This window comes from Neopsephotus bourkii, unplaced genomic scaffold, assembly GCF_033783945.1.
Source record: "Neopsephotus bourkii isolate Nb327-2 ecotype Australia unplaced genomic scaffold, CSIRO-AGI_Nbou_v1 NB_1394, whole genome shotgun sequence".
In the NCBI taxonomy this organism is placed as follows: domain Eukaryota; kingdom Metazoa; phylum Chordata; class Aves; order Psittaciformes; family Psittacidae; genus Neopsephotus; species Neopsephotus bourkii.
The window spans coordinates 1,740,516-1,756,008 of record NW_026901872.1 but is presented as its reverse complement, the minus strand read 5'-3'; the positions used below and the strand labels follow the sequence as shown (position 1 = coordinate 1,756,008).

Below are 15,493 nucleotides of genomic sequence, written 5' to 3'. Positions count from 1 at the left end.
GATTTATTACTTGATAGGTAATAAGCACCAGAGTATACATACACATCCCTGGCTTGCCTGAGGCTGACACTTTCAGAAGTAACAGAATTCAGCTTAAGCACACACCCTGTTGTGCTGCAAAAAATCCAGCTATTAATTGTCTTCTCAAGGTTTGACCTTTTCATGGCAGTCATGTGAAAACTCATAGAAGTGTATCAAATAGGGTATCAAATTTGAAAGCTTTAGACTGAAATAAGAAATCAAATGGCACTACAACTAAGCTTCTGTTCAGCTTATCATTGGTATCGTTAAAAAGGATTGCTGAAGTTTTAACCTCTAATTTACACTAAACTCAGAAAGTTCCCTTTCAAATTCCTACACAACAACTAGAAAGCATATGATATTAAGTAAAACAGATGAAGTGCAGCACAGTGAGTGAACACACAGAAACAAAATACTTGGGTTACATAAAGAAACATCAAGCCCATTAACCTAGCAGAGCCTGGGCTGGTCTCCACATTTCTCACACTCCCAACTGTGATGCTGTACCTTTTAAGGACATATCCATATTGAGCAGAAGGGAAGACCCCAGTAAATCCCAACATTCTGATGTGCTCTATATGATTCTTATACATTGCCTTCTTCTGCGATGATTTTGCAGACAGAAGGTCACTATGGAGGAAACATTCATTTTGTAAACTTCACACCACCCCACTAAACTGCAGATATTATTTTTAGTTCTCCCTAGCACTAAGCAGACAGGGAATCCAAGGCGCAGCGCCAGGATGTAAACCCACTCCTTCTGAGCTGGATTTAATCCTGTTGCCTTGCTCCCACTCTGCTCCCATGTCTAGGTCAGCGAATTTCCTCAAGGCTAAATCTGAATACATGCACACATATGCCATGGATAATCTGGGTACATTTCTTCATGAATAATTCAGATAACAGTATAATGTGCTGATCCTACTGAAAGGCCCCTTGATTTTCTCTTTTGGCAAGGTTTGCCCAAAAAAGTGCTGCTGAAAAGTAGCCAACATCTTGCCTCTATATATAATGTAGTTGGTGTACAAAGAAAAGTGGATCCTCTCAACAAACTGTTCTGTACTGCTCAAGCTTGCAGTCCTGCTGTACAGAAAATTAGGGGACTCTCACTGAGTACAACCACAAAGTCAGGACAGAATTTCCTACAAAAGGGATGCTTGTTTAAAATTTTTCTCCATACAAAACAGTGTTGTGCACAAGCCTAAAGTAAACGTTATGGGAAGAGCAGTATTTCCCATAGAAAGCTCTCCTAACAGATGCTACAGGATTTGCACATTAAACCAACATTTCAGCATCTTAAATTATGGTTCTGTTTTAACGTGTAGTTACAATAGCTTGTTTGGCAATTTTTATCCTAAACTGCTTAGACTGACACAAAAGTACCATGACACTGATGGCAGTTTGGTGCTCAGTATGGCAGCAGGTTGTACACAGGACCCCTTCTCTTTTTAATCTGCACATTAGCAGGAATTCATTTTTTCACCTTAAACTACCAAAGATGTAATTTTGCACGCTGTGACAGAGCTGGGCAGGCAGGAATCACAGAGCTCTGTGCGTGTACTGCAGCCTGCTGTGGACGTCAACCTGAAGGTCATACACCAGCTTTTGGCACAGAGTATAGCTGGAGTTCATGTGCTGCTTTGTTTCTGCTGCCCTTCCAGCCAAGCAGTCCTAAAGAGAGCAACTGGTTCTCCTCTGGCAAATACGGCTCTGTTAAATATGTACTACCCTACTTCTATTTTTATTTAGAAATCCTAGTGGAACTTGAGATCAAGTTGTTAAGAATAATCAAGCCAAAGCAAATACAAACTATGAGAAGGCATATAAAAATACGTTTAAACGAGTTAGCATTGCACGTCCTAGTCTTTCACTGCTCTGTTACTGAATATTTACTCTAGTTCTGAAACACCCAAGAGCCCCGACCACTCCCAAAGTTCCTGGGACACTGGTCTTTTTCTCTCTATTATTTTCTTTTTTAATGAACATAACAGGAAGCCCGTATCGCACTCAGAGAGTACATGAAATATATTTAGCATCAGCATCCCAAAAAAATAAATATTTATTAATGTTACTAGAAAAAACAAAATTGTGAACAGTGTGGAAGGCAGTCACTGCTGTGCCCCAGAGGATAATATTCTGACTTTCCACAGTATGTTTTTTCAATGCATCGTGGATCTCTAAACAGCACTGTGCAGATCTACACGTTCTTGCCAAGAGTAAAGAAATAAAACATAACCCCACTCATTTTAACAAAGAAAGTTGCTTGTTAAGGTATATCAACATGCAAAAATGAATTTTATGACTGAAATACACCTCAAAGTTAGTTGTAATGGGAAGAGGAAAACTACAGAGCCAGGGATGGTTGAGTTAGGAAAAAGCCACATTTCTATGATTCTGGGTTTAACTTATCTAATAGCTTCTACAAGTCTTGCATACAGGCTTTGAACAGGGATCTCTCTTGTGTTTGCATTTTAAATTAATTTCATCCTTCAGGAAAGTGCCATGTGTCCAATACGGTAGAATCCTACCCATCTTCACTGATTCCTGAGATGCAGAACAAAGAAAACCTTACCATTCTGCAATTCCGAATTTCCAGAAAAGATCATAAAAGCCTGTCTAACTCTGAAGAGATAAAACAATAAAGGACATTATGGATTCCATGAGAAAGCAACCAAATTTGACTGGAGATGAAGACAACTCACTATTACAAGCAAGTTATAAAGTGAGGAGAAACATGGTTTAGTAGATACAATTCCTCCTAAGCACTGAGCAGAGTTTCTCGAAGGCAATGCCTCAACCTAAGTATTTTGCCTTTCTTACAAATAAACCAACCTGAAATACATCTAGGTAACTGCTTATTGGTTCATGACATCTTTCAGAGGCTCTGAACTGAAAAATTTAAGATGCATTATACTACATGTGAACTTACCATACGCCATCTACTCCATCCAAACATTCTTCATGGCATGAGACTCTGAAGAACATGCTGGAGGTTTTTGTTCAGTTGACTTAAGTAACTAAAACCACATGGAAAGACAGAAAAGCCATGTTTAAGCACTGTGGCTGAAGCCAACACTCAAAATTTCACCTTGGGATGGTGAAACGACACCTCAAGGCCCTGCTGCTGCCGTGGTTTATCTTGTCCAGAGACTGCCTGCTCAGGGAGCAGCAGAAATCCCAGGAGCATCATCCTCTCCAGAAGTGGACCAACTAATTAACTTCTCATTGGAAGACCTAATTCCCTGCAGCAGGGATGAGGAGGACTAAGCCGCCAATTTCACTTAAGAGAGGGATGGATTTAATCAGGCTTCACTTCCAACAGCAGGACATAAGGCTGTTCATTTCAAGTGGTATGGCAGAGGCAGAGTGGAGAGGCAAGAGGCAACAAAATACAGCTTCAGACAATGTCAGGTTTTGTGCTGGTGAAGCACAACTCTGCTCAGAATGAAGACTAGCTGTATTTTTCAATATATACACTTAACTTGTATAAAAATGCAGAAATTAAGACTCCAATATGAGCTACAATGAGCCCTTTGGGGTGAATGCACACATTTCTGTTTGCTTGGGTGGGGAAAATGTTGTGTCCTTTTCCCTGCAGTCCTAAATATATTACTAGAACTAATCCTCTACAGCACAAACAGGCTTACCCCTGACCAGCGCTGAGAGGAAGATTGAATTACCACAGTGCTTTCAGATCTACAAGACTGCCGAGAACATTTATTTTCCCACCTCAGGGATCTACCAGTTGTCACCTAATTAATACACCTGAGGGAGACAAAAAACAACCCCTCAAACAAACAAAGAACAAAGCCAACAAACTATGTTAATGGATGAAAACATGCATATCCAAAATGGATGCATGTTCTCTGATACACAAAACGGATCACAAAAAGGGAGGTCACTTAGTTCATGCATCCCTGATGTAAGCCCTTCCATGCTTTGTGCTTTCACCCTGCCCTCTGACATCCAGTATCATCTTTTTACACTTTGAAGTCCTCTTCAGGGCAGATATAGCTGTTCATGACATGATCATACCCTATCTTTCATTAGTAATGTCCTGCTTTATTTTGGAACCCATGGTTTTGCATGGCCTTAGTGTACCTATTTGTGTCAGAAAATTAAGGTGGTAAGATATTATATTACATTCTGTACAGAACAGAATAGCACAAATCCTGTATATGAATTAAGTCATTTGACTTTTTGCTTTAAGTTTGCTTTCCAGCTGCCCTCACACACCACGTTATTTAATACAAGACTTACAGTGGGTCTGACTTTTTACCCAGCCATCTTCTTGAGCACTCCAGAAGTGCCTCAGACATAGGGAACGTGAAGGTAGATGATGCCACAGTTCACATACGGTACAAATGATAAAAGCCACATGGAAATAAACTCTTCCTTTTTCCTTGTCTCTGAACTTGAAATAGTATCTGAAACCACAAAGGAAACTAAACCAGGTGGCAGAGGACAGCTGGTGCCACGAGGGGACCATGCCAACACTGCTGAAAATTCTGCATGGCCTACAGCCTGGACAGCAAACTCCATGACCGGTCTGCGAAATTCATTGAGGTGTCTGGATTTTACCTTGGAGAAGCTAAAGATGCTCAGGGTGGTCCAAGTAAATGGGGAAGATGGATGGAAGAGATGCAAGCAAGGCGAGCTGTACACATCAAATGCTATACCAAACTGTAGCAAAAAGCAGAGATTGGTAGGAGTCAGCCACGCTACTATTCCGCAGTGGCTACTTAGAAAATGAATCTTTTTTTAGCATTCATCTTAATAAACACTACCTTCAAGCATTTTGGTCCAAAGTTTTTACCATCTCTAATTTATCAGACTCTTCCTGTTACCAAGGCATACATAAGCTAGCCAAACCTTTCGGAAGTCAGTTTTCTATCTAATTATTTTTAAAAGGAACTGCCTCTATATTTTAAAAATAGGACAAAAACACAGAAACACATAATCAGAAGAGAAGCCCTGATTTGGTGTGCACAGATGCATACAAGCTCCTTTCTTTCAATAAAATGGCCTTATTATCTGGTCACTGTGTTACCTACAGCCACTCTCTGTGAGCTTACATAATCTCATATATTTATCATTCTGTATTTTATTTTGGCTTTCTGCAAATACAGTCCTCTATAATAAATCTCCTACACCCCAAATAAGGGGGTGGTTTTCAGGAACTGCAAAAGGAAAAATGAAGTTTTTCTACAAAAACAGCAGATAAGAGTATTTAAAACTATTCCTTTTCCTCTCCTAAACATTAACCAGGGATAAAGAGGCTCCATACCACCATCTAAAAACAGTTAATTTTAATATTTATATTATTTCTTCTGTTTGAGACATGAAAGAAAATTATTATGGACAAGATGTTCAAAACTGGAACTTAAGGATAGCTTTGCAAGCCTAAAACAAGATGCACTCTCATTTTCAGAAAAGAAATGCTGAATCAATCACTAAGGAAAATGAAAATGAAACACAAAGCTCATTTTAGTTTCATTTCCCAAACCTGTCAAAAACTGTTAAAGAGAAAAAAGAATGCAAGACTCTTCATGTGAGGCTGTATAGCCCATGCCCACATAGGCTGGAGATAATGAGGCTGCTCACCAAACAATTCTGCATTCATTGCAAGCCTTTAGCATCCACTCTTTGTTTTGAGTCATTGTTTCTCAGTCCATGAATGAATTTGACCCACACAAACAAATTTTCTTTTGGTCTCTCCAAGACTTGTTTTCTTGACAAATCTGGGACAACCTGTCTTTCTCATGGAAAACAGTGTTACCCCTTCCCCTGCAATCAGTGTGAGCTCAAGTCTATCTAGCAACCAAACTGTGAAACTCTCCCACTTCCTGCAGAACCCTTCAAAACCCAGAGCCCATCTTTTTCATCACATTTGTTGTATCTATCAGCTTATCAGATGACTCAACCTGTGCAATATTTTAGCACAAACTGAAAGGATGATGTACATGTATTTTTACTCACGCCAAAACTTTGCTGCCATTTAACTCATGCTCCTGACACGTAAAAATGAAAGCACAGAAGAAATACAAATGTAAAGTTCATAAATATTCCTCTTCAAATGTTTCTAACTTACATTCTTCAATAAGAAGCCTTACACAATAAGGTATTATTACAGTATAAAAGCCTCCTTTGAATAGCTAAAATGAAACATTTTGTATCGATGCCTTGTTTCTCAGAATAAACTTATGGCCTTGCTTTACTGAAATACATTATTTAACAGGCAGTTATCACACTCTTGGAATAGACAAACGTTTTTGACTTTCAGGCCCTGCAGCAATGACAGAGCAGGGATCTGGGTTACAAACAGGCTGTCTCCAGGGCTCTTGTCTCTGAGGTTCTCTGCTTCTCTAGCTCTTATCACAGCTTTACGTTGTCTGCAAAATACTCCTCTATTTGGTTGCAGTGGTTAAACTTTTGGAAGGGGAAAGAGTTGACAAGGCATTTAGTTTTGCAATTAGATATAAGGAAGAAACTATATACTGTGAGGGTGGTGAGACACTGGTACAGGTTGCCCCATCACTCAGAGTATTCAAAGTCAGGCTGGACAGGGCTTCAAGCAACCTGGTCTAGTGGAAAGTGTCCCCACTCATGACAGGGGGCTGGAACTATATGATCTTTAAGGTCCTTTCCAACCCCAAAAATTCTATGATTCTATGATATGATTTCTGCTTTGCCTTGAAACAGCCTAGTCCTCTCAACACATGGCTGCAGCAGAATGCCACAGCTAGAGATTATAAGCACAAGAGCTAAACCCTACTCTGGTCTGAGCACAAAACCACTTTTCTTTCACAGCCAGCTGGGCTTCGTTTTGAAACCACCTAACAATATACTTGGATCATTGCTTATCAGGTTTCTAAAAGAAATACAAAATGCAGCAAGTAAGTTGTTGCTTTACTAGAGAAGACAACTATCTTCACTAATAAAAATCAGTTACAGTATAATTAGATTTTAGATGCCAGTTCAGAACAAGAAACAAAAATAAATCCCCCAAACAGGTTTATTCATATTTTAATAAGAAAACTCACAATCTGAACTAGCATAATAATTAAAATAAATAAAAAGTGCAAGAAGAGAACAAACCATAAGCCTCTCCCCCCAAAGAACAGGCAACCCAAGGCAATTGTCAAACAGCATTGATTCGTTTCACGCAATTAAAATCTGCTTAACAGAATAAAATCAGCATTTCATGGTAGAAAGGGCACTTCTTGGTGGCTGGGAGAAGGGTATGCCAGCTATGTTTATAAACTCTAACTCTGGTTTAAATAAATAAATCTGTTCCTGGGGTTGTGAAGAAAATCTGACAAATATAAAATAAAACAACACAGTTACCTAATTTCCACAGACAAACTCCGTGAATCCTAAATGATTCTCTAATGACAGCAGTAGAAACTAACAAATCTCTGGCTGTTATTCAGAAGCTACTAGCCAGAACTAAACAGTCAACTACCCTCATCCACTTCAGCTGGCTGCTGCTATGAAAAGTTACAAGCATCTGCAAATACAGTAATAACTGGGGAGGAGGGAGAAAGTCAGAAACTTCTGTTCCTGTCCTCACCAGTCAGATGGCCCCAGATGTTTTCTCTCCTCTTGTAATTAAATGGCAAAAGAAAGAGATACCCCCCCCCCCAATAAAAGGAACTGAGCATCCACCCCCATACAGACAGCTGAGCTCTCTGAGACACCATGCCAAAGTACTACTCCGGAACACAGGTTGAGCCATCGGCTCCTACTTTTCAGCTCTGCCTACAATTTGCAGGCTTTCAAATAAAGGTGTTTTGTACCACCTCACATTCTCATTTTTTATTCAGTCACGACAAATAACTTTCAAAGAGGTTACCTTCACACCTGGTGTTAACAAAGCACATACTGCATGGGGGTTTATTGGTCATCTGCTAAAGAGATTTGCAGGGACTGTCAAAAAGTATTGTTTTTTTATGCAAGTAACAGCCCCTTTTGTGGTCACAGTGAATGCACGTGTATTGCTGCTCGTGAACAAAGCCATGGGCCCAAAGCCAAAATTCTCATTCTCACCTACATTGTTTTTTGAACTACTGCAAAAGCATTAATCTCTTGGAAGTCAATTATTACGCTTTCACTTTCATAAATTACATCCTCTATTAAAATCATGGCTAGCTGTCTTCCAACTTGACCAGAGGACATCTCACACACCCTTCCTTCATTCCAGAGTGATTCAGTGTGGTGCTGAGCTTAATATTGCCAAGAGGGGTAACACCATAACACCACAGCTTTGCAGTCATCTCTGGCTAGTCTGAAATAGTATAACTTCTGGAATGGCTATCTGATCGTTCCCTTTCTTCACCACTCATTGCTGCCTTGTGCCTCCAACCTTCCTGTCTTGATGTAAATGGTATTAGGGTTGCATAGTAAAGCGAACAAGGGAAGCAGATTGGAACTAATCCAGCAAAGGAGAGGGAAAAGCAAGTTTAACGCCAGTCAATTCCCTGATCTTGTTTGCTGTGTGGCTGCACAAACAATTGTGCTGCCACGAGGACAATGCTGAGAGGACGGAATGAGTGAGGGGTCGAGGCTGGAAGAGAACAGGATCACTTCTCAGTAGTGGTGCCAACTGACATTGGCTGGACATGGCTATGGCCTAGGATGGAAAATGAGGTTGTCTTAAAATAACAGCTGTGAAAAATACTTCCTAAAATAATACGCACCACAAAGCTCACGTAGCCAACACAGAACAGAAGCACATATTTGAAGATCTTGAAAGTAACAACAGCAGCTATTTTATAATAAACAATGAAAAGCTGCAGAAGACTGCCAGAGCTAGCAACCTACAGCCCAATTTCATCCATTCAGGACTAGGCTTAAGCACAGACCAACAACTACAGACCTGCACAGACCTAGCCAACAACTGGTAACAAAACCCAGGAGGGGAATAAAAACATTCCACCTTCTTTTCTTTTTGATACCTTAAAACACCTGCCTGTTAGTCAGATATTTGTGAATCACATCTCTAGCTGTGCATCTACTACCCTTATTGTAGTTTTTTTTCCCCTGGAAATAAAGTGCTGAGCAACCCTTGTGCAAGGGACTCACTCTTTATTAATGATAACGAGGTTAAAAAAAAAATCTTGACAGACAAAATTTAGACTATCTTGTCAAGATCAGTGTTTATAACAGGGAACCTGTTCACAATGATCACTTTCATGATAAAGTTCTATCTACATTATCAGCTTGGTTTAATTCCATGCACACAAGCACATTTTCCTTCATGAGGAAAGAAGGAATGACATATGGATAAAAGGGTCAGTCACAAAAAGCCTCCCAAATGTAAACGTATGCAGAATTTTGCATACTCACGATAGGGACCCACTATCTTACAGCATGAGTTTGTCTCACAAACTCATGGCAACAGAGCAGACCTATCCCAGAAATAAATCTGATTCAGCATCTTCTGCCAACAGCAGGAGCCTTGGTTCACTTCAATCCATATGGCCAAACTGAAAGGACACTCTGGCTCCTCCCCTGCCAGACAGGATCCTCTCCATTTCACGCTCCTTCTGCATGCTCTTTCCTGGCAGAGCCCAATAGGGGTAGCAGCTGCCAACCAGTTAAGTGCAGTTACCTCCACTCAGGATACTGCCTACTCTATCTTTGATGATGGCTCAAGTCACAGCTATGTACACAACCTAAATCCTTCCTGTGTTACAATCTCTGGCAGTATGACGGCTCAAGTAAAAATTACTGAGAACTTTTCAGTCATTTTCCTGATACTTCCTACCCTCTGCACTGAAGGAAAACAAACAACTGGAGTAGGTCTAGTAAGTCAGCTGTTTCAGTAAAATCCAGCCTTTTAACAGGACTCGGTTTTCCTCCATACACGTCTGTGAAAATTGGGGGGAAGGTGTCTTAACTTACTCAACCAAATAACTGCTACTGAAAGGCCTTTTTCTTGCTGTCACCATGCTAAATCAATGATCAGACCTGCTCTTCAAACTGCCATTGCTCACATACTTTATACTGGGAAATGCGTCTGCTGCACATCTGATGCGTGAGCCAAAGCCTGTTAGGCAGTCGGGAAAATACAGTCTTAGGTCTTTTTTTCCAGTTGGCACTTTATCAACAATGTCTCCACCCAAACCTAGGATTGTTTGTAGCACTACTAAGTGGGCCTGAGCAGGGCCAGGTGTCCTTAGCATGACCTATGAGCAGGACACGGACCACTGGCCAAATCCGACGGTTTCCACACCACCAGTGTCTGTGTGAAAGCACAAGCCTCCTCACCACGCTATTTCTTCCCAACACTTAACACCACCGTAAAGGCGGTTTACTATGAATTCTGCAGCCTGCTCATTGAGCAGACTGCGTGCTTGCTACCGAGCTGCTGCAAGATTTCAGACCTCCCCGCAGAACGACTAGGGATAAAGAGGGGGACTTCGTCTTCAGTGCACTCGCGTTTCGCAGGGTCTGGTCCCACAGGCCTGGCAGGCGTTGGCCCAGCACCCCAAGGCAACTTGGGACCGTGCGTCCCCTCCTTGCTCCAGGCCCCCGGCCGCCCTCCGAGCAGCCTGGCCCAACACAGCGCAGGTGCAGCCCCGGTACAGCCACCCCGAGAGAGCCCCGCGGGCAGAGCTGGGCTGCCTCTGCTCCGCGGATACGGTCCCGCAACTGCCTGCAAGCGCTGCCCTGCCGAGTCCGAACACTCCGACCCCTCCGCGGCTGCAGGCGAAAGGCAAAAGAAGGAAAGCGGGGGAACCCCGGTCAGCGCGCCCCCCCCCCCCAGTCACTCGCCTGGTTGGGGTCGGTGGCCCTGAAGACGTGGCAGGTCATGGGGGAGTCGGGGTTGTCGGGCTGCGCCTTGATCAGGTAGGCGAAGTAGGTGAGGTCGTGGCTGTTGTGAATGAAGCGGACGATGTGCTGCGCCTTGTGCTCGAAGATGAAGACGGCGGGAGCGGGGCTGGCGGGGCAGCCGGTGCCAGCGGGGCGGCCGGGGCTGGCGGGCCCGGCAGGCACGCAGCGCAGCGTAGGGGAGCCCAGCAGCAGCAGCACCTCGCGGGCCGGCACCCCGCTGCCTAACGCACCGCCGGGCTCCTGCCGCTGCCCGCGGCGGCGGATCTCCGCCATCAGCCAGGGCAGCATGGGCTGCGTGGTCCGCCTGTCCAGGCACGACGAGCCCACGTACCACAGCTTGAAGCGCTTCTCCCCTGGCGGCACAGGCTGCGGATCGGGCTCGGGCTCCGGCTCCGGCTCCAGCGGGTGGGACAGCGCGTCTCCCTCCCCTCGCTTCTCCATGGTGGGTTCCTGGGCTGAAGGGCGCGCTGCTCTGCGGCTGCTTTCGCCCGGCGCCAGGTGCAGCTGGCGGGGCCTGCGCTCGGCCGGGGCCGCCGCTAAAAGTGCATCCCTCCCGGCGCGTCCCCGGAGCCGCGCCGCCTCCCTACCGACCGACCCCGAGGGGCGGGGAAGGGCGGACGAGTCACCCCCCTCCTCCTCAACGCCCCGGGGAGGAGCGGGCAGGCTACGCCCCGAGCGGGCTCCGCCCCGAGCGGGCTCCGCGGCCCGGCCACCTCCAGGCGCGAAGCGGGACGGCTCCGCTCCGGGCTCCAAACAAAAATACAGCGTGGCCTGCGCTCCCCAAGCTGCTGCCGGTCCCGCCGCTCCCGGCGGTTGTGGGGCTGGTCTCTCCTTGCGCCCCACGACGTGACCGGAGGAGGAGGAGAAGGAAGGTCGCCGAGCGGCAGAGGGAAGGAGGTGGGGAAGCCACCGGAGCCGCCCCCCGGCCCGTTTGTAACAGCTCCCCAGGGTTTCCTGAGTTGGTTTTGATTTTGGTGAGGTGCCCCCCGCCACTTCTCCTCCCTTCGGCTTCTCCCCTGGGGGAGAACCAGCCGTGCCGCAAACGTGTGGAGGTACTGCTAGGGATGCAGATGCAGCAGCGCCTTCCTGCCGAGTCACCGTCAAACCAGAGTTTAATTAAGGCTGATTTTTGTATTTTTTTTTTTTCTGGTTTCTTTTTCCTGCTTCAGTTTTCAGTTGCGGTTTGTGTTGAGGTTTTTTTTTCCTCGCTATCGCGATAACATTTCTTGACACCGAAAAATCCGCCACCTACTGTAGATACTAGTAACTAGTTTTCTCTACCTGAGAAAGTAGCTGGGCAAGGCTTTTCCCGTTCGTACAGCATCCGTATCCATTTTGCAGTTGTCCGGTTTGGTGACTGTCCTTGTGTTTACATCTGTAGCAACAGCGGTGGTAATTCCCAGTAACATGCTATTAGGTCAACCCTGATTTATCCTGGCATAGGGAAAGAAGAAAAAGGTCTGCAGTTTGAGCTGAGGAGCTATGTGGTGTAACAAGGCTACTTGCTAGATTTGGGCAGGGAGGGATCATACAGCACAGCAGGTATCAACCTGCAGTAGTCTGAACTAACATAAAACCTGTCATCAATATTTTAATAGTGTTACAAGGAGCTATCCTCATTTCCTGAGCAAAGTGTTTTGCTCTTCTTTTACCCAGTTCAATCATCTGGTCTATGCATTTTAGTTATCAGTTGTAATCTTCAGTTTTCATGTTCTGACTTGGAAAAGCCTCAAACACACCTCCTCCCACAGCATTTTATGATGATCCATTCTTAGAATGGGGCAGCTAACACAGGATGTCTCACATAGGCTGGACACCAGCTTTAATATCTGCTACAACTGTACAAGTCAAAGTCAGAATGCAATTGCTTTCCCGAGCTGTTTTCAGCCACTTTTAACATCTGAACTGCATTGTTGTACAGTAGATTTTACAACTGGGGTAGTCAAAATAATAAAGGCCAGTTTGCTGGGGTTTTTTTTATCACAAATCTAAAAGTTTCTCATCCCAGTCTTCACAGTAAGCATTAACCCTTTAGCTGGGAACATTACTTGACATTGTGTGCCCATGCTGCAAATGGACTGCTCGTTTTCTGCCAGTTCAGTTCTGTGAGCTGCCTCTCATTGAACTGACAGCACTCACAGAGATACTGCTGCTGGCATGAAGGAAGCGGGTGAACTGAACAGGGCAGCGAGACGGCTCACTGCTTTTGGGAACGGTTGGTTAGATGATTCATCCAGAGCGTGAAGCTTAAATTCAGTCACTTGAGCACAAAGACTGATGTAAACTACCAGGGAAGTGAACTGAACACTGGGCTTGCACTAAAGCAGCAGCAAAAACACCTCAGACATTCTGTTGTGATGATTTTTGACGAGCTGATCATGAAATGGCTCTAACAAAGCAGCCTAAGGGGGAGGCTGCAATATCCTGAATTACTTCAGGTAGTTACAAATGCCCTCTCAGAGGCTATTAGATTATTTTGTCTTACGTTTTATACAACCTACCAAAACCAGGTTGCAGACAACTACCTACCTTTTTAGGTGCTATGGCAATACAAATAATAATCATCATGAAATGTGAAAGCATTCATGTGAACACATTTTTTAAAATACCAAAAAGAGGCTGAAACTCAGAATCATAGAGTGGTTTGGGTTGGAAGGGACCTTAAAGATCATATAGTTTCAACCCCCCTGCCATGGGCAGGAGCACCTTCCGCTAGACCAGGTTGCTCAAAGCTCCATTAATTCTTTTAAGCAACCACAGACCAACTGATGTTCTCATTATTGTTTAAATGGAACAAGAAGCCTTCACCTGAATATGCTACAGAGCTCTGTTTTCAGCTGCTAAGGATGCGCTTCAACATTTGAAAATTATTTTAGCAGGTAGAACTGCAAGGAACAAAGTGTGTTAAATGAGTCTGAAATTCTTACATTGTCACTCTTGTGCCAGTTACATAAAGCTGTTTGGTTTCTCCATCAGTTGGGTGATTTGTTTAATATGGTATGAGATCTGGTTATTATGACCTCACTACAGATCTCCTGTAAGACAAAATTAATCCATACAAACTCTACCACTAATATTTTAACTACCTTCAAAAGCAAATCCTCAGATGTTAATCCAAAGTTACTCTTCTTGCTTCAGCTTTTTATGCCTCTCTGAACCAATTCTGCACAGTAATCCTTCTTAGCTGTCCGTTATCTTTATCCACTTACTTCATCATTTCTTTCTTATCCTTTAATCTGCCTACCACCTTTTATCCACCTATCTCATTAATACTGCTTCATTAGAAACACAGTCCTTTAGTTAGAGAACTCTTCTTCTTGATTGGTCACCTTTTCTCACTTCTTTTCAGTTGCAAGATTTCATGCATCTTTAAGTTAAAACTTCCTAATTTCTCTCATACTGAGCACTGTGACCTCTGACATGTTCCTCATGCTATTTCTCCCCTAGTGTTGAAAACTATAATGGTAACAAAAATATCATCCTCTAATTCTTTGCACAGTATAGTTAGGAATTAGCCTAAATTATATAATCCTAATAGCTCAGTTAATGGGAAGCAGAAACTTTGGGATAGAGAAGGAAGCAACTTTCCATAGTCCTTATCCAGAAAGCTTTGAAAATACATGTCTGTTCTTGATGAAAGAGTGGTTTCTCTCCAGGTCATCCCAAATAGAAGTATAAATGCAGTACCCATGCAGAGACATGACAGACAAAGACTCTGATGAGAAGACACAATTATTTTAAAAATCCTTTTTTTTTTTTTTAATTATAAGCCAAGCTTCTTAAAATAAATTGTAAAATTCAAAGTGAAAACTATATTGACCTGAAGTACATAAAGTACTCTACTCAATAATTGCCATAGCACGTGCAGCAAATACATGCTCAGCTGATCAAATAAAACCGACAGCATTCCCAGTCAGGCTTTTTTGAGTTGATAACTTTCCACTGATTTCTGTTGACTGAACAGCCATTAGATGCAAAATTTAATTGAAATAAGGTATATTATTGAAGTGACCAAGTGATAATTAGTTAGCTAAATATAAGTAAATGCCTCTGAACATTTTGGATTCGGTATGTTTGTCAGTGGAGTACTACATGTAAAGATATTTTTTTCCTCCTGTTTATTAAAGGAAGTATGTTTTGTTCATTAAGAGAATGCCTTAATGATGTATACTGATAATATATGCTGCACCATAGCAGCAATTTCATGTATCATATCTGGATCATCAGTTCATATTCAGTGTTAAAGGATTTAAACCTGCAATCCAGAGTTCTCAGTAATTTCTTAAAGAGCAGAGAGACCTCAGCAACTCACAGGATCAGACTGTTAATGGCTAGTAATTATCCACCCCCTTAAGCTTTCTAACCACAATTTTAATTGCAGAAAAAAATATTAAGTTATTAGAGGAGCTGTACACTTGACTTTACAATCCCATAATTTATGCATAACTTTAATCATCTTGGACTAGAGCACTTTATTTCAGTAATATGCCCTGTAGTTGGAATCGCTTCTCTTCCTATTGCTCTTCTAAGAATACTGTCACTCAACTCCGGGATTTCAAGATCCACTACTGTGTTTGCATTAAATTTAACTAGTAACTTTTTGTTTTACTCTCAGATTGCCTTTAGAAAACAT

At 43.0% G+C, this 15,493-nt stretch overlaps 1 protein-coding gene across 2 annotated transcripts in view; it reads right to left on the bottom strand.

Annotated features, from left to right (window-relative positions):
• The window catches only part of TBC1D4 (TBC1 domain family member 4), a 102,810-nt gene extending 91,298 nt beyond the window's left edge, over positions 1-11,512 (bottom strand). Inside the window, exon 1 of one of the 2 annotated variants that reach the window (XM_061367749.1) lies at positions 10,801-11,512. In XM_061367749.1, the coding sequence (XP_061223733.1) occupies positions 10,801-11,301 (501 nt within the window). In that variant the 5' untranslated portion in view covers positions 11,302-11,512. The remainder of the gene's footprint in view (positions 1-10,800) is intronic. The other variant, XM_061367750.1, reaches the window with a different exon arrangement.
• Positions 11,513-15,493: the final 3,981 nt, after the last annotated feature.